This window comes from Pleurodeles waltl, chromosome 1_1 (genome assembly GCF_031143425.1).
Source record: "Pleurodeles waltl isolate 20211129_DDA chromosome 1_1, aPleWal1.hap1.20221129, whole genome shotgun sequence".
Classification (NCBI taxonomy): Eukaryota; Metazoa; Chordata; class Amphibia; order Caudata; family Salamandridae; genus Pleurodeles; species Pleurodeles waltl.
Genome location: NC_090436.1, coordinates 549,500,797 through 549,525,694, shown reverse-complemented (window position 1 = coordinate 549,525,694; position 24,898 = coordinate 549,500,797). Strand labels below are relative to the sequence as shown.

The following is a 24,898-nucleotide window of genomic DNA, read 5'->3' as shown; positions in this document are numbered from 1 at the left end:
GGTGTTAAGACATTTGTTCAAGGAAGGTGAGCCTCTATTTAAGGTCAGATTTTTCTTATCAAGTTACCTATGTTCGTGATTACATGGTGTTATTTAAATAACTCATGTGATATATTATTGTTGTATATGTTATGATTATAAATGTAATTAGTTGCATTATTACCCACCTTCTGCAAATGTGGTATTGTTTCATAACACAATGCTTAAGAACTGCTTGATATTCTGATTCAAGCATGTGACTCTATGAAAGATCCAATACTGGATAAGAAAATGAGTTACTTACCTGTAACTGCAGTTATCCAGTATTGGTATCTTTCATAGATTCACCTGCGAACAGCCCTCCTCCCCCTATACAGATATTCACTTGTGCTTGAAAATGTGACGGAATCTGCCTCTCTGGGGAGTGTTTTAGAGAGTGCCGTCGCCTGATTGCTTGTATTTTAAGTTTGATTCCTTTTTAGAAAAAGATGTGGCTATGTTGTTAAATAGATGGCCCATTGCCATTTAGGCCTAAAGTGATGATGCATAGTGCTATTTTGTGAAACTCCCTCTAGAACTACTGGTAATGATTCAAGCATGTGAATGTATGAGATTCCAATACTGGATAATTGCAGTTACAGGTAAGTAACTCATTTTCTTTTCAGTCGTCTTGCAGTCTGTTAAAGTAGAAACATCAGGAAACCTAAATGGTGCCTGTTATCTAGCAGTACATATCAGCATAGTAATAAATTACTATTTCCCACAGTTGGTACACTTCCTTGCTCTGTCCCAAACTGTCATGTGAACCCTATTCGAGTAAGGTGAGGAGAATTATTGTAATTTTCAGGACCTCATAGATACTGCCACTAATACCAGGAACCTTTGCTCGTTCCGTGTGCAAGCGGTCATTGCTTAAGCTCTCCACCCTTTACCCTTTGAGAGGGCAAAGGTTTAATGTATGTAGCAAAGACCTACTTTGCATTTTAAATCCTAAATTGTCCTTCGTCTGTGCCACCTTAGTCTCTGTCAGCATCATAAAAAATTATTAATGAGTTCGTTTTCTCTTTTCACCAGAAAAGTGTCAAGGATAAGATTCCCTCTACATCCTTGTAAGAAAAAGGGGATAGGGTTATGAGCCATTTCAGGCCTCTGCCTACTAAACCACTTTCTCCTCTCCAAATAATCAAGGTGCTGGTTCTGGCTCATTTGTAGGGAGCTGTCCAAAACAGATTGTGCTCAGTGAATCTTAAGGACGACTATTTCTAAATGCCCTTTCTAATAATACTGGAAATTAATTTGTTTTGTGGTGGGAAACTTAACATTGCAAGCACTGTATACTGCAATTAGGTCTCAGTGCTGCTTTGTGGGTCTGTACCAAGAAACTGGTCCCAGTGTCAGCCTTCCTTAGCTGCAGAGGACCACTACTACCCATACCTACACAGTTGCGTTATGTAAATTTTTTAATAGAGAAAAGAGGACTGCAGACTACACCTAGTGCTCATTAACTTATATAATCATTGCTTCTCAGTGAACTACCTTAAATTCTCACTCCATCCAAGATGCCATTGTGATGATTCTCACACAGAGCACCATAGGCACATTTATAGATGAACAAGCAAGGGCTGATCCACTAAACTCAGCTCTGCTGTCTGGCAGTAACTTGGTGTGACTAAGCCCGGTTGCTGCTAGCTAACCTTTCATATTCCTGGGGTTGTTATCCAATCCAAAGCTAACAGTTTGAGCAGGTATTTTTACTCACCACATGAATCGAACTTGCCTAGCAAGTTCTCTGTCTTACTTTTGAGGCATGGGGTTGTCCACCATTGTTCACCTCTGCAACCTACTAGAACACCAAATACACCCAATTTACCTCTTGGGTGGTCAAGCATTCCCCTTCATCGAGGTGGGAGACCCACAATACCTTCTAAAACAGTAGAAGTAGTATTCATAGCTTATAATGCAAAATACATTGACTTTAATAGATTATCTACATCATTTATAAAGAACCAAACTTCAGCCAGTCATTCAGTAGCATCCTCTAGAATACTCCCTGCAGAGGCATCTTCCCTCAGATTTTCTGCCCCACTTATTGTGAAAGGGAGTCTCCCTGAGCTCTGTTAAGTTCTTAAGCTATACCCTGATTTGGATCATCCAGATTATTTCTGCGTTTTCATCTCTCAGCACCTGGCACTTACATGTCAAAACTATTGAAACAAAGACCTTTCAGACCTTGTGGAACCTGTGGAAAGAAAAGGCTCCACTCTGAAGACCCTCACATGCAATGTATCTACTGCCTTCACCATACCCACAAGGCAAAGGACAGTAACATTTGTCTGACTGTTTCATCTAAGATTCTCAAAGATAGAGAGGGGAGGTTGATAATGTGAATACAAAAACTTAAATATAAGACAGCTGTCATTTCTGATGAGGAGGACAGTGAGGATTCTGTTTCCTCTTAAGGAAAGGTCAAAGAAAAGGGAGAGGTTGTACAAAGGGCCTCAAAATACCAATCTTGCCCATGTTCGGAGTTACCATTATTTAGCTGGACACAGGTAAGTGACCTGTGTCCATTACACGGGTAAAATTGCTTCCCCGCACTAACCAAGTCCAGTGCAATGGAACTGGCATTCGTAGGAGCACCTCTGCTCATGCAGGGGTGCCCTCACACACAGGGACCTGCACCCTGCCCTTTGGGCTAGTAGGGCCTTACAGTGACCTGGTGCAGTGACCTGTGGTGAAGGGGTGCATGCATCTTTTCATGGAGACTGCAGTGGCAGGCCTGCAGACACATTTTGCATGGGCTCCCATGGGTGGCACAATACAGGCTTCAGCCCATGGGGAACTCCTGGTGCCCCAATGCCTGGGGTTCCTAAGCACAATGTACTATGGACTTATGAGGGGACACCAGTATGCCAATTGTGGGGTGTGCAAAGTCCTAGGCAACCAAATTTAGAGGGAGAGAGTGCAATCACTGGGGTCTTGGTTAACAGGATCCCAGTGAAAACAGTCTAAGCATACTGATAGCAGGCAAAAAGTGGGGGTAGCCATGCCAAAAAAAGGGTACTTTCCTACACTGAGAATAAAAGGATCTTGAGCATTGTTCGACTGAAAGTACACTGGGTTCCTGCTAACCACATCCTCATTGCCAGATCTCTTTCCCTAAAATGGTACAAGTGTTTCAATTGGCAGCACCTTTAGCACCCACTGTAAGTCCCTAGTAAATGGTACTCCTGTACCTAGGGCTTGGGGTACTAACGAAGGTCTCTAAGGGCTGCAGTATGAATTATGCCCCCTTCAGAGACCTTGCACCAAACACACACAGTGCTGCCATCGCAGTTTGCGTGTCTTGGTGCAGACAAAACTGAAACAGGGATGTGGAATTCCTATCGCCCGACGCCCGGGACATCTTGTTTGGGGTCGAGGGCAACAAGTTTTTATGTTTACTTTGTCCTTGGGACAAGTAGGCCCAACCCTCTGCAGCACAAACCCTTTGGCTGCCTGTTTACAGAGAGTGGAACTCTCTGCAGTTGAGGTAATGTGTTTCCAATAGATAATGCTGTTCGAACTTGTATTTATGGTTCATTATTTGAAAGCCTTGATTATTAGGGTGAGTGCTGTAAATAAATGTTTTAAGGTCACACTTCACTACTGACGTTGGTTCCAGTACAAAAAAAAACAGCTGTGTATACACATGTTCGAAAACTTTAGGCTATGAGGCTAAGTATAATGCTCCCAGAATGCTCTCTGATTAGATGCAAATGAAGTGTCATTTAGTAAAATGTGTTGATGCATGCTAGTATTTCCCAAAAATATTTCTAATGGAAAATCAGTGTAACAATTTCCAACACGAATATGGGAAGCATGAAAATAAACAAACACTGACAAAGCCAACTGATCTGACATATTTTTATAAGTCTTTTAGTTTCATCAATGCGTGTCTTGTTTTGACATGGCTTTTGTAACACTTTATTGTTGTGGGAGCTACCAGGCCCTCAACATTGTAACAAACACTGCCAAAAAACCCCCCCAAATTTTTTGAACTCTAAAAGCACATGTTGCCACCAGTGGCAAAACAAAGGCCCCGCAGCCGCCCTCCAGGGGGCCCCTTTAGCACAGCACCTGCCCTGAGTGAGTCTGGAGAGGGGGCTCCTCCATGTTCTTTGCAAAGGGGCAACCTCCAGTTTCGTTACGTCACTGATTGCCACTGTAGTTCCTGACACTGAACAAAACTACTTTGTGTGCCAATATGCTCCTTGTGGAAGAGCAGAATGCAATCACTCACAGTAAAGCCAGCCAAAAGAGAGAGAAATAGAAATTTTTATTAAACAAAATGTCTTTGTTAACACCAGACCTAATTAGGGACCAAGACCCACATGTAGGTAGCTTTTTGCATGTCACAAACAGCGACTTTCGCTGTTTGCGACGTGCAAAAAGCACATTGCGATGCACAAACCCAGTTTTGCGATTCAGTAACCTGGTTACCGAATCGCAAAATGGGTTTGCGAGTCGCAATTAGGAAGGGGTGTTCCCTTCCTAATTGCGACTCGCAGTGCAATGTAGGATTGATTTGTGACCGCGAACGCGGGCGCAAACCAATCGCAGTTTGCACCCATTTCAAATGGGTGCTAACACTTTCGCAAAAGGGAAGGGGTCCCCATGGGACCCCTTCCCCATTGTGAATGTCACTGTAAACATTTTTTTCAGAGCAGGCAGTGGTCCTGCGGACCACTGCCTGCTCTGAAAAAATGAAACAAAAACATTTCATTTTTCGTTTTTGTAATGCATCTCGTTTTTCTTTAAGGAAGCAGTCACAGACATGGTGGTCTGCTGTCTCCAGCAGGCCACCATCCCTGTGAGGGCCGCTATTCGCAAGGGGGTCGTAAATTGCAACCCACCTCATGATTATTCACTAGGTGGGCATTTGCGAAGCCCTTGCGAATCACAGATGGTGTCAGGGACACCATCCTACATTCGGATTTGCGACTCGCAATTTGCGGGTCGCAAATCTGAACCTACCTACATGTGGCCCCAAATTCTTAAAGAAAGTCACAAAAGTGCACCCATGGTATATGTCGTACCCGTATAAAATATTTGTGAACTGTATTTTAGCATGGGTAAATACGCATGTGTAGATTTGCTCATGTGAAAATCTATTGAGCATCTGCAAGTTCATTTTCCCTCCGGCCACTTTCTTCCCAACCCTGGAAGAAGTTCTAATTCTGCCATTGTCCGGAGTAAATGTCCAACCTTTCTTATTATGGGAAAATATTAGAGAGAAGCTGGTGAAAATCTTTAAAACGTGCAGGTTAGTAGGTTTGCAGACTCAAAGGCATTCCAGCCCTGGAACTATTGCTTACTGCTTCCTCCAGCCCCAGTATGCAGATCTGCAGAAAGGTGGCAAAATAAGGAAATTGCTACAGTAGGGATTGAAACTGCAAGTATTCAAGCCCTATTATGGTAGTAGCCCTGGCATAATCATAGAGGCTATTATCAGAGCTCTTACATAATGAGATTGCTGCCATAATTTGTCGCCACACTACATGGCACCAAAGGGACAAGTAGATCTTTTTACAGGACAAGTAGATTTGAGAAGCAACCTGTCCCCTGGACAAGAAGATATTTTAATAAATTCCACACCCCTGCTGAAAACGGGACCTGTCACACATCCCTATGTGCAAGGTCCCATAACACTGCTTGTGATATTTGTAAGTCAACCCTACAGAAGGCCTACAGCCCTAAGGCAGGGTGCATTATATCATATGTAAGGACATGTCTGCATGAGCAGATATGCCCCTATTATGTCTTTGTCCAGTCTTGGACGTAGTAAGTGAAAAGGGAAGCCATTTTGAGTATAGGTGCAGGACACTGGTCATTACAAGTGCCCCAGCTACTTGATGGCTTCACTGAAACTAGGGAAGTTTGGTATCAAACATCTCGTATTAATAAACCCTCACTGAATCCAGTGATGCATTTATTAATACAGGCCTTTAGAGTGCACATTAGAGGTGCCCCCTGAAAAACCTACTCATCTGCCAGTGTGTTAACGGACCAGTCTAAACTAGTACAGCCACCCTAGACAGATTTCCGAGCCTCTGAGGTGAGAGCCAGCGCTCTCGGAGGCCATGAACAAAAGCCTGCTCTGGGCACCTCTTCCAGGCAGGATGGACTTTCCAGGGTGGGTAGCTTCAAAGGCCAAGCAGCCTTTGTAATGCAACCCAGGTCTCTCCAGATGGCAGAGATGACCAACACCCTTCCCTGACCTCAGTTTTTCGCAGCCAGACAGGCAGGAAAATTAGTAAGATTAGGAGGTGTACCCACCTCATGCCAATCCCAATGCTTAGGTGGACCAGCTGATGTGGACACCACTAACTTTTTTGGATGGAATTAGTATTCTAGAGTCAGGGTTATGCCGGCTCCCCAACGGAAGTGGTCATATAGGGGGTGTAGTCACCCTACGAGTAGGCAAACCATTGGCTGCTGCGTGACACTCACTGACAACCCCAAATTGAATATTTAGGTGGCACCCCTGAACCTAAGAACTCAGATTCAAGGGATCAAAAGAAGGAGAACAAAGAAGAGCCATTGCCTGGCGAGAACAGCAGAAGAGCTGTGGACATTCTGGTGTAAAACCGTGCTTGTCCCCATCTCTCTCGACAATCATGACAGAGTGACTTCTCCTGCAAAATGGAAATTTACCAAAAGCCCTCAGGTAGGCTGCCAACACTTCAAGAACCACTGACATTCTTCCTTGGAGTAGAGGAGCTACTTCCCTCCAGTCCCAGGCACCAAAGAGCAAAGTCCCATCCACCAACTTGCCGCTCCCTGGCTTCGACCAACACTGCAGACGAAGAGTAGGAGGTACTTGTGCTCTGGAGGACCAGGACTGCTCCCCTCCCTCCCCCCCAAGTGCACGACGACAGCATTAACCATTGGAGCCCTGCAGCACCAATCCCCGGGATACCAGACGTCCTGCACCAAGTGTCAACAGTGAGAGTCCAGTCGGTATTCTCACTGTACCAGGACCAAGCAGCCATCGAGAGACATCAGCAACCCGGAGACCCACCTTGCCCAGCTGCCCTGATTTTGCCCCTGCCAACTGATTGACCCTGACCGCGAGGAGCCCTTTTATGCAACAGAACCCAGCTGCCCTATCCACTTTGCACTCAAGCGGACTGTCCCGGGACCTGACGAACTGGCTGTGCCCCCTTGCTCTAAGGCTCCTTGAGACCCAAACCCCGGTTTGGAAGCTCTTGGCATTTGTCCCCAAGACACCCTTTGCAGCCTGTTTTTTAGGTTGCCCCCTTCTTGGTAGTGCACCCAGCTACAACTACACCAGCCCCCTGCTACCTGTGGAATTTGCGGAGCTCCTGACCAACTGCTGGTTGTACTTTGGACCTTTGGCCCCTGCCTTTCTAAACCCAGAAGGGGAACCCTCTAAACTGACTGTACTTACCTTTATGAATTACTGACTTTTCTCTCCATAGGATTGCATTGTGTGTAAAAACGCACAGGTTTGAACTCTTTACTTACCTGTAACATTTAAACACGAAATGAGTACTTACTCTTTTGCAAAATTATGGGTTTTAAAATATATATTTAGGAAAGTACCCTCTTTCTGTCTTGGTTACCCCCACTTTTTGCTTGTTTTTCAGTGTGTTTGACTGTGTTCACTGGGATCCTGCTAACCAGGACCCCAGTGACTGGGCTCTCTCCTCTGAATTTGGTTGCTGTTAACTTTTTATCCCCACCATTGGCATACTGGTGCCCCCATGTAAGTCCCTGGTATATGGTACCTAGGTACCCAGGGCATTGGAGTTCCAGGGGATCCCTAAGGGCTGCAGCAGTTATTCTGCCACCCATATGAAGCCCATCCAAAGGGTTCAGCAGGCCTGCCATTGCAGCCTGCGTGAAATGGTGCATGCACCCTTTCACTACAGGTCACTGCACCAGGTCACTGTAAGTCACCCCTATGGTAGGCCGTCTCAACCCAGAGGGCAGGGTTCAGGTACCTGTGTGTGAGGCACCCCTACACTAGCAGAGGTGCCCCCAGGAACTTCAGCACCATTTTACTGGACTTCATGAGTGCAGGGATGTGTTTTATATATGTACTGGACATAGGTCACACCCTGTGTCCAGCTACATAATGGTAACTCCGAACCTGGGCATGTTTGGTATCAAACATGTCGGAATCACACCCCAATACTGTTGCAAGCATTGGAAGTATGATTCCATGCACTTTGGGGGCTCCTTAGAGGACCCCCAGTATTGCTACCACCAGTTTTACAGGATTTCTCGGGCAGCCCAGCTACTGCCACCCCTCAGACAGGTTTCTGCCCTCCTGCTGCTTGATCTGATCAAGCCCAGGAAGGCAGAACAAAGGATTTCCTTTGGGTGAGGGAGGTAACACTCTCTCCCTTTAGAAATAGGTGTGACTGGCTTGGGAAGAGTAGCCTCTCCAAGCCACTGGTTTGCTTTGAAGGGCACATTTGGTGCCCTCCATGCATAAACCAATCCACACAGGTTCAGAGACCCCCAAGTCCCTGCTCTCTGTGAAACTGGACAATGGAAAGGGGAGTGCCCAGAGCTCCTCCAGAAGGTCTCTGGGTTCTTCCACCTTGGTTCCAATGGTGGCAGGGAACGCTGGGAGCATCTGAGTGGCCAGGCCAGACAGGTGATTTTAGAGCCCCCTTCTGATGGGTGCCTACCTGGTTAGATGACCAATCCCCCTTTCAGGGCTATTTATGGTCTCTCTCTCTCTTGGGTGGGTCTTCAGATTCGGCATGGAAGATTCCAGCAGGACTCCTCTGCAACCTTTACTACGCCTTCTGGCCTCTGGAACCACAAATGTCTCTTCTGCAACATTGTATCCAGAGTTCCTGCCAGCTTTGCAACAGTTTACTCGCCGTGCATCCTCAGAAGACTGCAACTCTTTATCCTGCACCAGACGAAGAAGGAATCTCCCTTGAAGTGAAGGAGTCACTTCCCTGCAACTGCTGACACCTACAACAAGCGACGACCAGCTGTGTGGATCCCCTCTCTTGCCCAACTGCATGGACCCTGCATCACAGGTGGTGATCTGAAGTAGTCCTCTTGGTTCTCTCTGCCAGCTGTCCAACTTTGGTGGGGGTAAGCCTTTGCTTCCCAAGCAGGACCGCACCCCCGTGCACCGCGTCTCTTGCAGCTGCCAAGGCTTGTTGCATCTCCTCCAAGGGATCTTCAAGTGACGTGCAGCTCCAGTCCCCAGCACTCACTTGTGCAAATCCTAGCCTCCTGCGTGGTTCTCCTGCGGCGTGGGTTCCACTTTTTTAGTGCTACTGGGCTTCTATGTCCCCGTCCTGTGGGACTCCTGTGGGTGCTGCCTCAGCTTCTGTGGACTCTATGCAATGCTGAGGGTCCCCTGTGACTACCTCTCCTGGGTGGAGTCGACCTTGCTGGTCCCCGGCAGCACCTCTTTTCCGCTAACTACGAGGTTGCATTTGCTAAGGCTTGTTGGTGGAAAATGTGCACCAACACCCACCTGCAATCTTCCTTCCGGCATGAGACATCTTCTGCATCCATCTGGGACTCTTCACCTGCTCCTGGGCTGCAGTGCTGACCTGTTCTTCAGAACCTTTGACCAACTCCTGCATCCACAGCTGGGTGGCTAGTACCTCTTACTCCTCCTAGACTCCACTGTAACTCTTGGACTTGGTCCCCTCTCTCCACAGGTCTTCTTTCTTCAGGAATCCACCACTGGTTTTCTTGCAGTATTCTCTGGGTGTCTTCTTTTTCCTCTTTCTCTCCTTTTGATTGGTTTGGGGGAAAATACTGTATTTTACTCCTGTATTCCTGGTCGATGGGGAGTACTGTGTTACTTACCTTTGTGGCTTTCTAATACCCCCAGCTCCTCTTTACACGTTTTACCAACCTAGGTGGGGGTACCTTATTCGCATTCCACTTAATTTAGTATATGGTTTGTGCTCCCCCTAGGGTCACTATCGGTTACTACTGTTTGCACTGTTTTCTAACCTTTTTCTATGCCTATTTTTGATTGCTAGTGTATATATATTTAGTGTTTTACTTACCTCCTAAGGGTGGGTCACCTGTCTAGTGATTTGTGGTAATCTGTGCCAAAAATAAAGTACCTTTACTTTAGTACAATTGAATGTTTTCTTTCATGTGTGTAAGTCCTGTGTGTCTACAGTGGTATTGCATAAGCTTTGCATGTCTCCTTGATAAGCCTTTGGCTGCTCATCCGCAGCTACCTCCAGAGAGCCTGGCTTCTAGACACTGCCTACACTTTACTAAGAGGGGACACCTGGACCTGGTGTAAGGTGTAAATACATTGGGTACCCACCACACACCAGGCTAGCTTTGTACAATATACAAAAATAAGTGTTATTTTTCTAAATTGATCTCAGATTTATTCTTTAAGTCTGCCTCATTTATTGCCTCTGTGGGAACAACAAATGCTGATAAGCCTAACTGCTTGCCTACACTATCACAAACGAGAGCTTTCATGTTATCTATAGCCTCTGTCAACCATTTGGGGATCCACTGGTCTATCTCCATGGTGTACTTTTTTATTGCACCATATACAGAGCCAGCTTCCTACATTTACTAATTGTTAATATGATTGGAATATTTATTAAAGTAACACTTTTACTGATAATCATCCACACCTAACATCCCTCATCCATTATATTGAGTTTATCAAAAATGAAATTATAAGCAGAATATGCAAGCAAACACATTTGTACTAATCTATATGAACGATACATTCTGAATGCACTTTTCCTCTCAGAAGAAACATCCTTCTTAAAATAGCTGCCATGCTGCAGTTGTTAGGATCAGATGGTGTGTAGTTGATCTGAGGGGCATCACATGTGTTTCTTACATGTTAAAATAAGTGTTTCTTTCTTTGCCACTATGTTTTCATTCACCTTACCATCGACCCATCTATACTTTTTAATATTGATTTTAATTTTTTTTTTTTTTTTTTTTTTTTAACCCACTCCAGTTTTGGAAATCCAATCCCAGTATTTTGGCCGTTCAAAGATCTGCCATACTCAGGAAACAACAGCAACTTCATCAGCAGCCACACTCTAAGGCATCATCTGATAGTGAGTCAGAAGAGGTAAATTTCCAAATTCAACAATACCTATACTCTAATATTCTGTGTTTTTGCAGTATGTGTGACTCCATGAGATCAGAACAAGGGTGGGTAATGAAACAATGGTCATAGGGCAAGTGGAGCTGAGACGATCTAGTGCTTGTTAAAAATTCAGCGAAGAAGGAATGAAATGCTGGACCAAAATACACATGACGAGGAACTGATCATTTGGAACATAATAAATGTGTAACCATCACTGCCCATGTATGTCCCATGAAGCAGCATTTTTTTATACATATAATTCACCATTGAAAACAGATGCACGCCAGTCTTGGAGCAATAAATTAACAGAAATAAATATGAAAATGCATCAAAGTTTATCGAGGATCTCAGTTGCAAAGTACAGTATGTGAGCCCTCCATAAAGAAACCAGGATTGATATTTATTAATTTTCTTTTTTTTAAAACAACAGTTGCAACTGGCTGAGGAGCAGGGGAAGGGACAGGAGGCTAGCAAGTCACGACTGCTTACTGATGGGAGAACTGGGGGCATGCAAAATAACTGGAACAGAGAGTTTTGGGAATTCAAAAATGAAAGATGATTGGAGAAGGGTGGCAGAAGCAACAGAAGCGCTTGGGAGTGGCAATAGAGGAACATAGTGTATGTTTGAGAGGGGAATCCGCACACGCGAGCAATGGCAAGAGAACACATGCAAACCCATGGAGTACTGACACAAAGAAGGCAGTAGTTCCTTGAATGTATGCTGTGGGGAGGATAAACATCATCCAGTCAAAAGCATGATTAAGTAACTATACTACAAAGGAGATAAAAACGGAGAGGAAGAAAGGCTTTCAAATAAACAGTAAGTAAATGTGAATCCCAAGAAAGCCAACCAATCAGAAAAAACTTTTCTGCATCCAAGGCAATTGCAGCCATAGCAAAGGATGCCACCTTTAAAAAACAGGATAATCAGAATAGTCTCAATGAATCCAGATTTTTCTTTACTGATTAATTTTTGGAAGTAAAAATTCCAGTTGATTTAAAAAAAAAAAAAAAATGTTAGTTAACGATAAGATAGATTAGTGAGAGTGCCTTATAAATGTTTGAGGAAAACACCTCCCCATCTTTAGACACTTGACATATTAACACCTCTAAAGTGTATCTGTCCACTGCGCTTTAGCAATAAAATCATTGTATTCTTGGAAAAGATTAGGTACTAAGTGAGGCAAAATAGGAATAGAATTCGAGAAGAAAATCATCTGGCCCCAGGAGTTTCTCATTTTAAGTGCAAAGATAGCATTATTAATAGTTTATAGCAGTCTGTTATATTCCCGAAAAGAAGTGGGAAAATCATGATCAGTCATAAAGGAGAACATGAATACTTGCTCTAGCAGTATACATGTTCCTTCTGAATCATTCTTGTGAAGCATATACTAGATAAAGATTTCTGAAAGAATAGCGCCATTTTGCTTTCAAAAAACCTTTTATTTTAATTTTATGTTTTATACTTTTTAACTTCATGCAATGATAAATGTCTTTCCTAAATAAAAGCAATTCTGACTTTAAGTCCACCCAGATGAGAAAAGACTTTTGGGATTGCAGAGAAGCTTCACATTCTACGATATCGATCATGCAATTTCAATGAAGTACTTATATAGTCGGCAGTTGTGGCTGCGCCGCTGACACCATCGTTCGGGGTAGAAGTAGTAACGTCATCGGAGCCGAACCAGTATGTTCACAAGGAGTCACTGGAAGAAAGCATACTAAAGGGGTCTGTTTATACGGCACCGGCAACCCCAGCGTGAATGCCAGTGGTCCTGTGGGACCAGCAGGTGCACCAGAGGGGGCCATAGCTCTGTTAATTATGCTAAACCTAGCATTAAGGAATGTTGACGGATCTGCTCCTGGAGCTAGGATGGCAGGAAACCCTTATTTCACTTGAGGTGGCTGAGCTGGATCTGATGCTTGCACGCCCGACTCCCGATCATGACTGGATGCAGGAGAAAAAGTAGCTACTGGGCTTGCTGGGGACTTGGAGATCTCAATCGAGGTCGGCGCCAGAGAAGCCTATGGGCCCTGAGTCTGAGGAGACACTGTAGGGCTGCCTTCCCACGCCATGTGGCACCACCTCGTCGTAAAAAGAAACCGATCTCGTGATCAACAGCATTGTGCTTATGCAGCCAACGTTGCTTCTTATGAGACCTTGAGGATCTATGTGACGAAATGCCCCTTGTCTTTCATCTTTGGCAACCTCTCTGCTCTTTCTTAGCTTTTGCCAAGAAAAGCTTTGCCTCTCTCTCCTTCAAAGCCTCGGGTTCATACGCTGACAGGACACGCACCCCTCCACATCGTGATCAGAGCTCAGGCACCAAAGGCAATTGTCTTGCGGATCAGTCACCAACATGTGACCCCCAGCACCCGCAACAAGGTTTAGATCCCGATTTTTTTTTTTTTCTCCACTGGAGACACTGTAGTGCTCTAAAACAATTCCCTCAAAAAAGTTTACTACTAAGAGCTAGGAAAAAACATTAGCGTTGAAGGCACGGAAAAAAGGGAACTGACGTCAGCACGCCGGCGAGGACTTCTTATGGTTCCATTGACATCAGGAGTCGCATGCGGAACCGTGCTATTGTGACGTCCTCGTCGCCGTGAGGAGCTAGGTAGAAAATTTCCATTGAATGCTGGCGCATTGGGAGAAATCATAAGGTGAGGAATCCACAAGTAGCTAGTATGTATCCACCAGTAAAAGCGTTAACAAAGGTAAGCAACTTGTTTTTCCTTTCAATATCTGCTGAAAGGATATACACCAAATTTGGCGTAGAGGACAAACTTTATTCAGACTCCTTGCTTTTTGTAGTTTGGTGTAAATCAATTCACTAGTTCTTGAGATACCAGCGTTTGAAAAATGTGCAGTGGGCAGCGAAGATTTTAAATGTATTGATATTTGGGTCATTTAAAACCGTAAACTGTTTGAGGCTCCAGAAATTCAGAAAAAAAGGTATCGTTATTGAATGAGCGTGCTTTTTTCTCCTGTTGTCCATTGCTCTTTTATGTACCCTAAAGTGGGTGTGCAAACCCAGGACACAGTCACTGGGTGTATGCAACAGGGGACTGTTTGTTAAAGCCATAGTTTCAGGGTGTGGGGCTGAAGCAGAGGAGCGTTCCACTGCTGATTTGGGGAAGTGAGTGGTCCGTGTTAAAAAACAAGAATTTGTTGCATGGTCCAAACTAGGTGAACAGATTTATTATCCTGAATAGCATTATTTGATTCTGCGAATCCCCCCCAAAAAAAAACAGCAACTGGGTGGTTGGGTGTTGAGCTAGTTGGTAAGCCAGACCCTGTGGCTAAACCCTGCTGTATGCAAGTGCAATGGCAGTTGGCATGAGAGAATATGCCTTAGTAAATGCTTTTAGCCAATTGTTCCCTTTGAAGAGGTGTGCATCCTCTGAGTCAATGCAGAGGATTTCAACCGGTGGCCATCCGAAGGGACGCAGTAAGTTTAGGCTCATTTTCTAAAGCAAAATATGTGCCCAATTCTATATTGTCATTCATCAGTCCTGAGTGGAAATCCTCCTCATTTTGTGTAGGAAGTGGCCTTTTTGCAACTTTCCGAGTGCTGTGTAAGTTTAAACTGTAGAGATAACCACAGATTACTCCAAATAATTATTTCAGTTTTGATAGATGATTACTAAACCTTGTAACAGAATAATTCCAGATTCATGTTTCATTGTTTATTTATTGGATACAGGACTCATCCTCCAACTCTGAAGACGTGTCATCTAATGGAAATAAAAGGAAAAAACATAAAGAGTAAGTCATAGTTCTAAATACTGTAGTTTCGATTTGCTTGCAGTTGTAGTGCAGACATCGTGGCGATCATACTGTTTTCAAATTAGGTTAATTCCGCTTTTAAATTTGTTGTTCATAGTTTTGCTTCCAGCAAAAAAAAATTATGGTACCAATCCATGTCAAGTTTGTTCTGCCTATCTGTCTGTTCGACCAGACTGCTTGTACTTTTTTGTAGAAAAGCAACAATGTCTAACCAGGTATCAATTATCACAAAGAATACTTGTACAGAATTAAGAATGACTACTCATATCTGTTAGCAAGAGTATTCCCGTTATATACAAATCTCCAAACAACTGCCTCTGTATTGTAGTGTTTATGTAAATATATGCAAATGAGACTAATGAATATGAAAGGCCTATAATAGGAATAGTGCCCTAAAAAATGAGTGTCACAAGGTGCAGGTGAGACAAACAACCACCAAAATGATCAAATACAAAATGGCTAAATGGCTAAAACGTCCAATTATAAAATACATCCAAAGGAGCATTAATGGATAAAGTTTAAAAGAGTGCAAAGTTCCTTTATAGCCAATATGTGTTAAGTGTTTTTTTCATGGGCTGTTGATGGCATTTCAACCCTATTGGTGTTCCATGATCATCACCATGAGTGCTACTATCCTCAAAGAATAAGCACAATACCTGCCAGGATGAACCCCGCCGGCCCCAAAGTCACTAAGTCAACCAAAGCTCAACTCTCTTGTAGCTATGCAGAGTAGACATGCTTAACTTACAGCAATGTGTAAAGACTTAATGCTATACCAATACACTAAAAAAGTAAAAATGCAAGGCAATAAACACCCTAAACCCAATTACAAAAATAGAATAAAATTTAAAAAACAAATTGTACCAAAATGACAAAAATCCAGGAAGGGGAACTGGCAATTTGCATTTCAAGAAGCCCAAAGTGCCATGGATAGTCATGGCCTCAGTAGACTGGGATCTAAGTGCAATTTGAAGCTAACCACTATGGAGTGTGTGTCAGATACACCAACCAGGTTCATCCTGGCCAAAGATTGTGCCTTCTGACTTAGTCCATTAAGTTCCAATCCACTACAAGAGTGCGCTTCTAAAGACCTCAAGTACCTGAAGGGAGCCACTTAGAGGCTCACATGGTGTCAGTCAGAGGCCAACAGCAGGCTCCAGCCCAGGTCCATTTGCCACTGGTCAGCTGAGCAGTTGCAGGAATGACCTCTTGTAGCTTGTTGTATCTCTAAAGCTTGGACAGGAGGCAACTCTTTTAAAGTCTTATATATCAAAAATGAATCAACAGCTCAACAACCCAATGAAAGCATGTTTTTGAACTAAAGTTCTACTTTCAGGCCAAGTTTGACATAAGTCTATTCATTGGATTTTCTCTGAGAGCTTAAAATGTAAATGTGCTTATATTGGTTTGGTATAAATCTGTTCTATAGTTTTTGAATTGTAACTGTAATTGTAAAGGTTCTTTAAAGGGTTGATCCTTTTGTACCGTTTGGGATCATCAAATTATTTGTGAGCCTGAGAATAAAAAAAAAATACAGATCTAATTGGATTAGAGAGTCTCTTCTGTCATTCACAGTTGCAGTTCCCAAGTTTGAACCATGGTAACAAGAAATCTACTTGGCGGTTGCAAGAATAACATTTCTCTTGTATCCATTTCAGGATGTAAAGTCATGTAATGAGTGTGACGTAGTGACTCCCTGATATAGCAACTGAAATTTGAACAGCGTGGGTTGGCCATCCACTGCTGATTGAACACAGGTATTAAATGATGTTAGAAATGGGGTTTCTGGTTGGCTAGGGTATGCACCTCAGCCAGGCAGAACTTACCCACTCTATTCAGGGCAAGGGAGTTACACGTCCAAGATAACCCCTGCTCACCCCCTTGGTAGCTTGGCACGAGCAGTCAGGCTTAACCCGGAGGCAATGTGTAGAGCGTTTGCACAACACACACAACACATGTGACGCAATATCCCCACCACAAAGGAAACACAACACCAGATTATATGAAAATATACTGTATTGTACACTACGCAATTATCAGACCAAACATCACATATCAGTACTATCCTGCTACCTTAGCAGTTGTCAGAACGTTACACATCAGTTACTCTGCAAATTAGCGTAGTCACACATAACACACAGGTTACTCAGTATTCTGCAACATAAGCAGTAGTCAGGAAACACGTTATCACATTAGAACACTTGTCATAAGAATATCATAAAACGCCCATAGTAGGAACATTAGAAAAAATATGGCAAGTTAGGGAAACATATTAGCAAGTCATGCCCATAAAAGGAACATTTGCATATGCCTATGAAACACCATCAAAAACAGGTAGGCAACATATAAATCAGAAGAAGTCTCTAGTAAGAACTTATGTTTTATATATTGTTCCTTTAACAGTACCTGGCTTGATGAAGGCACCTCCAGTGCCTAGAAGATGAACCATCGGGCCCCCGGCGCTCCTATGCGCAAAATGGGGGCCTCTGACATCCTTTTGAGGAGAAGAGGGCGGCACGCACCTCCTCTAGACCATTGACGGGCCCCTCCGGGGACCGTGATTACTGGGGGCCATCCAAGAAGCGCTTTTCAAAGCGCTAAGGCCATACTTATAGCCCGGGTTGCGGCGGTGATTCCAGCATGAAACAAGTGCCTCGAAGTGCCTGAGGGCACAGAAGAGCGCTCTCTCAGCGCAAAGGGGATATCAAAGCAGCACTCCTCATGCAGCGAAAAGTTACAGGGGTCAGGGGCCACGGCACCCTGCCCCTGGGAACAATGAAGCAGGAAGGAGCACAAGGCTGGTGGGGTCCAGCTACAGGCCAGCACAAGGGGTGCAGATAATGGCAGTTCCTCCTAGTGACCAGGCAGGTCACAGGTTAGCACAGCAGCAGCAGTCCAAGGCGGTTTCCTGGTGAGTCCATTCAGCAGCGTCTTGTGTCCAGGTTCAATTTCCAAGAGTGTTCAAATTGTGGGGAAAATTCCCCTGTACTTATAGTCAGTTCTTACAGTGTTTTACAATGGTAGGGAGAGGAGGTTCCGGCCAGTTACAACTGGTTCTGGGAGTGCCCCCTCTCTCCTTTCAGCACAGGCTCCAAACATCAGTGGGGGGTTAACAACCCTATTGTGTGAGGCCAGGGCACAGTCTTTACAAATGCAGGTGTGCCCCGCCTATCCCTTCTCTCAGCCCAGGAAGACTATTCAGTATGCAGATGCACCTCTGTGACACCTCCACCCTCCCTGTGTACAGGCTGTCTGAAAAGTATGCACAAAGCCCCAGCTGTCACTCTGCCCAGACGTGGATTGGAGTCAAGCTGCAAAACACCAGAGTCATAAGCACAGATAAATGCTCCCTTTCTAGAAGTGGCATTTCTGTGATAGTAATAAAAAAAATACACACACACCAGTAAGCAGTATTTATTATCACCATCACAACCATACCAAACACGCCTACACTACCTCTCATAAATCAGACAATACCCTTTACACATAAGGCAGGGCATTTCTAATGCAATCCTATGAGAAGGCAGCACTGACAGCAGTGAAGACACCAAGTGGTCTTAGTCCCCAAACCTCATACCAAAGATGGGAAGAGAAAGATGAGGTTCTGTGTGGACTACAGAGGACTTAATTATGTCACCAAGACAGATGCCCATCTCATTCCAAGGGCAGATGAATTGATTGACAAACTAGGTGCTGCCAGATACTTAAGTACCTTTGACTTGATAGCAGGGTACTGGCAAATCAAAATGGCACCAGGAGCAAAAGAAAAGACAGCATTCTCCACACCTGATGGGCACTATCAGTTTACTGTTATGCCCTTTGTTTTAAAGAATGCCCCTGCCACCTTCCAAAGGTTGGTGAATCAAGTCCTTGCTGGCTTGGAGTCCTTTAGTGCAGCTTATCTTGACGATATTGCTGTCTTTAGCTCCAGCTGGCAGGATCACCTGGTCCACCTGAAGAAGGTTTTGAAGGCCCTGCAAGCAGCAGGCCTCTCTATCAAGGCATCCAAATGTCAGATAGGGTAGGGAACTGTGGTTTACTTGGGACACCTTCTAGGTGGAGGCCAAGTTCAGCCACTCCAGCCCAAGATCCAGACTATTCTGGACTGGGCAGCTCCAAAAACCCAGACTCAAGTCAGGGCATTCCTTGGCTTGAGTGGGTACTACAGGAGGTTTGTGAAGGGGTATGGGTCAATAGTGAGACCCCTCACAGAACTTACCTCCAAGAAAATGCCCAAGAAGGTAAACTGGACTGTAGAATGCCAACAGGCCTTTGACACCCTGAAACAAGCTATGTGCACAGCACCAGTTCTAAAAGCTCCAGATTACTCCAAGCAGTTCATTGTGCAGACTGATGCCTCTGAACATGGGATAGGGGCAGTTTTGTCCCAAACAAATGATGATGGCCTTGACCAGCCGGTTGCTTTCATTAGCAGGAGGTTACTCCCCAGGGAGCAGCTTTGGAGTGCCATTGAGAGGGAGGCCTTTGCTGTGGTTTGGTCCCTAAAGAAGCTGAGACCATACCTCTTTGGTACTCACTTTGTAGTTCAAACTGACCACAGACCTCTCAGATGGCTAATGCAAATGAAAGGTGAAAATCCAAAACTGTTGAGGTGGTCCATCTCCCTACAGGGAATGGACTTTATAGTGGAACACAGACCTGGGACTGCCCATGCCATTGCAGATGGCCTTTCCAGGTTCTGGCACTTAGAAAATGAAGACTCTCTTGGGAAAGGTTAGTCTCATCCTCTTTCGTTTTGGGGGGGGGGGGGGGGGTTGTGTAAGGAAATGCCTCCTTGGCATGGTTACCCCCTGACTTTTTGCCTTTGCTGATGCCAAATTATGATTTGAAAGTGTGCTGAGGCCTGCTAACCAGCCCCCAGCACCAGTGTTCTTTCCCTAACCTGTACCTTTGTTTCCACAATTGGCACACCCTGGCATCCAGGTAAGTCCCTTGTAACTGGTACCAAGGGCCCTGATGCCGGGGAAGGTCTCTAAGGGCTGCAGCATGTCTTATGCCACCCTGGGGACCCCTCACTCAGCACAGACACACTGCCTGCCAGCTTGTGTGTGCTGGTGGGGAGAAAATGACTAAGTCGACATGGCACGCCCCTCGGGGTGCCATGCCAACCTCACACTGCCTATGGCATAGATAAGTCACCCCTCTAGCAGGCCTTACAGCCCTAAGGCAGGGTGCACTATACCATAGGTGAGGGCATAGGTGCATGAGCAGTATTCCCCTACAGTGTCTAAACAAAACCTTAGACATTGTAAGTGCAGGGTAGCCATAAGAGTATATGGTCTCGGAGTCTGTCATACACAAACTCCACAGCACCATAACGGCTACACTGAAAACTGGGTATCAAACTTCTCAGCACAATAAATGCACACTGATGCCAGTGTACATTTTATTGTGAAATACACCCCAGAGGGCATCTTAGAGATGCCCCCTGAAAACATACCCGACTTCCAGTGTGGGCTGACTAGTTTTGCTAGCCTGCCACACACCAGACATGTTGCTGGCCACATGGGGAGAGTGCCTTTGTCACTGTGTGGCTAGTAACAAAGCCTGTACTGGGTGGAGGTGCTTCTCACCTCCCCCTGCAGGAACTGTAACACCTGGCGGTGAGCCTCAAAGGCTCACCCCCTTTGTTACAGCGCCCCAGGGCACTCCAGCTAGTGGAGATTACCGCCCCATCCGGCCACGGCCCCACTTTTGGCAGCAAGGCCGGAGGAGATAATGAGAAAAACAAGGAGTCGTCACTGGCAGGTCAGGACAGCCCCTAAAGTGTCCTGAGCTGAGGTGACTGACTTTTAGAAATCCTCCATCTTGCAGATGGAGGATTCCCGCAATAGGATTAGGGATGTGCCCCCCTCCCCTCAGGGAGGAGGCACAAAGAGGGTGTAGCCATCCTCAGGGCTAGTAGCCATTGGCTACTAACCCCCCAGACCTCAACACACCCCTAAATTGAGTATTTAGGGGCTCCCAGAACCTAGCAAGATAGATTCCTGCAACCTGAAGGCGAAGAAGGACTACTGACCTGAAGCCCTGCAGAGAAGACAGAGACACCAACTGCTTTGGCCCCAGCCCTACCGGCCTGTCTCCCCACTTCAAGAAAAACTGCAACAGCGACGCGTTCCACAGGGTCCAGCGACTTCTGAAGCCTCAGAGGACTACCCTGCATCTAAAAGGACCAAGAACTCCAGAGGACAGCGGCTCTGCTCCAAAGAAGAAACAACTTTGCAACAAAGAAGCAACTTTTAAAGACAACACGTTTCCCGCCGGAAGCGTGAGACTTTGCACTCTGCACCCGACGACCCCGGCTCGACCTGCGGAGAAACAACACTACAGGGAGGCCTCCCCGGTGACTGCGACCCTGTGAGTAGCCAGAGTTGACCCCCCTGAGCCCCCCCCCAGCGACGCCTGCAGAAGTAATCCAGAGGCTTCCCCTGACCGCGACTGCCTGCTTCTAAGAACCCGACGCCTGGTAAAGACACTGCACCCGCAGCCCCCAGGACCTGAAGGATCCGACCTCCAGTGCAGAAGCGACCCCCAGGTGGCCCTCTCCCTTGCCCAGGTGGTGGCTACCCCGAGGAGCCCCCCACCTTGCCTGCCTGCTTCGCTGAAGAGACCCCTGGGTCTCGCATTGAAACCAATTGCAAACCCGACACCTGTTTGCACTCTGCACCCGGCTGCCCCGTGCCGCCGGTGCCCTACAAAACCCCCCTGGTCTGCCCTCCGAAGACGCGGGTACCTACCTGCTGGCAGACTGGAACCGGGGCACCCCCTTCTCCATTGAAGCCTATGCGTTTTGGGTACCACTTTGACCTCTGCACCTGACTGGCCCTGAGCTGCTGGTGTGGTAACTTTGGGGTTGCCCTGAACCCCCAACGGTGGGCTACCTTGGACCCAACTTTGAACCCTGTAGGTGGTTTACGTACCTGCAAAATTAACAAACACTTACCTCTCCCAGGAACTTTTGAAAATTGCACTGTCTAGTTTTAAAATAGCGTATTGCCATTTTTGTGAAAACTGTACATGCTATTTTGCTGATTCAAAGTTCCTAAGTTACCTAAGTGAAATACCTTTCATTTGAAGGATTACTTGTAAATCTTGAACCTGTGGTTCTTAAAATAAACTAAGAAAAGATATTTTTCTATACAAAAACCTATTGGCCTGGAGTAAGTCTCTGAGTGTGTGTTCCTCATTTATTGCCTGTGTGTGTACAACAAATGCTTAACACTACCCTCTGATAAGCCTACTGCTCGACCACACTACCACAAAATAGAGCATTAGAATTATCTCTTTTTGCCACTATCTTACCTCTAAGGGGAACCCTTGGACTCTGTGCATGCTATTTCTTACTTTGAAATAGTACATACAGAGCCAACTTCCTACAGAATACTAGGAATGTCAAATATTCATGACTGAATTAAGTTGGAATTGTTTGAAAAGGAAATGAAAAAGAAGAGGAATTTTTAAACAATGATCAAGACCTCACTGGTTGAACCACCAGCTTCATTCTGCAAACACTAATTTGTGTCTCTGGATATAGAGTAAAATTAACGTGTCTCAAGTGTCTCATCTCTTCATTTGAAGAGATTTGGTAATTTATGTGTGACAAGAGTTGTCACTCGGGAAGTGAACCCCTGATACAGATCAAAGCCATTTGCAAAAAGTAAACCTGTAGGGATCTTACAAATAATATTTTAGTAGACTGTTAGGTCAATAATGCAGTTGGAATTTTTTTTCAGTTTTTAATAAAAAAATAACTGTATTTTCCCTCTGTGTTTGTGCTTAGTGAGGATTGGAATATGTCAAGGTCCGGTTCTGACTCGGAGTCGGATACAAGCTCCAGTTCAGATTCAGAAGTGGTAACAAATGGACAGAAAAGCAGCTGTGAGGGAAGTGAATCAGATTATCATCCAAGCCACAAGGTCAAAAGCAGGAAACCTCCAAATAGGTAAGAATGAGTTTTTTTAATTTGCCTGAATAAATGTTGACCCTTTAAAGAATGTTTGATGTTATGTGTGGCTGTAAATACACATGCTCTGTATACTTCCACATCTAGTGTTGGGAGCATCTGAGTGGCCAGGCTAGGCAGGTGACGTCGGAGTCCCCTCCTGATAGTTGCTTACCTGGTTAGGTCACCAATCCCTCTTTCAGGACTATTTAGGGTCTCTCGCTCGGTTGGGTCCTCAGATTCGTCTTGCAAGACTCCAGCAGGATTCCTCAGCAACCACCACTTTTACTTCCTGCCACTGGAACTGCGCCTGGACCCTCCAGGAACCAAACAACTCTGAAATCAACGAAGAAGACTCTTCTGCAACTTTGTTTCCATGGCTCCTTCCAGCTTTGCAACATTTCCCCTGCCGTGCATCCTCAGAAGACCACAATTTTTCAGCCTGCACAAGAAGGAGGAATCTCCCTTAGAGTGAAGGAGTCGCTCCCCTGCAACCGCAGGCACCTACAGCATGCGACGACCGGTTGCGTGGATCTCCCCTTATCTTGTGCTGCATGGATCCTGCATCGCGGTGGTAGTCTGGAGTAGTACTCTTGGTCCTCTCTGCCAGCTGTCCAACTTTGGTGAAGATAATCCCTTGCCTTCCCACGCAGGACAGTACCCCCATACAGCGCGTCCCTTTCAGCTGGAAAACCTTGTTTGCATCTCCTCCAAGGGATCTTCAGGCAACGTGTAGCTCAATCCTCCAGCATTCTTTCCCGCAAAACATAGCCTCCTGTGTGGTTCTCTGGCTGCAGCGGATCCTCTTTTGTAGTGCTGCGTGGGCTCCTTCTGTGACTCCTGTGTCCCCATCCTGTGGGACTCCTCTGGGTGCTGCCTCTGCTCCTGTGGACTTTCTGCGATGCTGAGGGTCCCCTGTGACTCCCCCTCCTGAGTTGAGTCCTCCTGGGCCTCGATGGACCCCAGCAGTACCGCTTTTCCACTGACCGTGAGTTTGCCTTTGCGAAGGCTTGTTTGTGGAATTGCTGTACCGACACCTGTCTGCAATCTTCACTCCAGCGTGGGACATCATCTGCATCCATCAGGAACTCTTCTTCGGCTCCAGGGCTGCAGTGCTGACCTTTCTTCATCACGTTTGACAAACTCCTGCAAGTACAGCTGGGTGGGTAGTACCTCCTACTCCTCCTGGACTCCACTGTGAGTCTTGGACTTGGTCCCCTTTCTCCACAGGTTTTCCTTCTTCAGGAATTCACCGCTGGTCTTCTTGCAGTCTTGTCTGAGGGGGAATCTTTTTCTTCTTTTCCTCCTTTTGGGTGGTTTGGGGTTGGTTTGGAGGAATTCCAGTGATTTACTCCTGTTTTCCTGGTCGTTGGGGGGTACGGTGTTACCTCTGTGGTTTTCTCATACTCCCAGCTCCCCTCTACACATTCCACTTACCTAGGTGGGGGTCCTGTGTTCGCATTCCATTTTTTTTCGTATATGGTTTGTGCTCCCTCTAGGGTCACTATTCGTTATTGCTATTGGCACTGTTTTCTAACCTTTTCTATGCCTATTTCTGATATCTAGTGTATATATTTAGTGTATTACTTAACTCCTATTGGAGGGTTGCCCGTCTAGTATTTTGTGGTATTGTGTTCCAAAAATAAAGTATCTTTATTTTTGTACAGCTGAGTGTTTTCTTTCATGTGTGTAAGTGCTGTGTGACTACAATGGTATTGCATGAGCTTTGCATGTCTCCTAGATAGGACTTGGCTGCTCATCCACAGCTAACTCTAGAGAGCCTGGCTTCTAGACACTTCCTACACTTCACTAAGATGTGATACCTGGACCTGGTATAAGTTGTAAGTACCTTAGGTACCCACCACACACCAGCCCAGCTTCCTAAAGGAGATATATCAATGTTAGTCCAGTAGATAGTGCTGTAATAATCCTTTATTTTGGCTTTGTTTCTCTCTTGTGAGCGAGTTACTGTCTGACTACTGTGGTTTTGCAAGTGCTTTACATTCCTTCTGGATAAGCTTCAGCTTCTTTC

The 24,898-nt window shown here is 45.4% G+C and overlaps 1 protein-coding gene across 3 annotated transcripts in view; it reads left to right on the top strand.

Annotated features, from left to right (window-relative positions):
• Positions 1 to 24,898, top strand: part of CHD1 (chromodomain helicase DNA binding protein 1) — a 1,172,453-nt gene that overhangs the window by 92,068 nt on the left and 1,055,487 nt on the right. For all 3 annotated transcript variants that reach the window (XM_069225994.1, XM_069225985.1, XM_069225977.1), the window contains exons 4-6: positions 10,979 to 11,095; positions 14,821 to 14,882; positions 22,705 to 22,866. In XM_069225994.1, the coding sequence (XP_069082095.1) occupies positions 10,979 to 11,095; positions 14,821 to 14,882; positions 22,705 to 22,866 (341 nt within the window). The remainder of the gene's footprint in view (positions 1 to 10,978; positions 11,096 to 14,820; positions 14,883 to 22,704; positions 22,867 to 24,898) is intronic.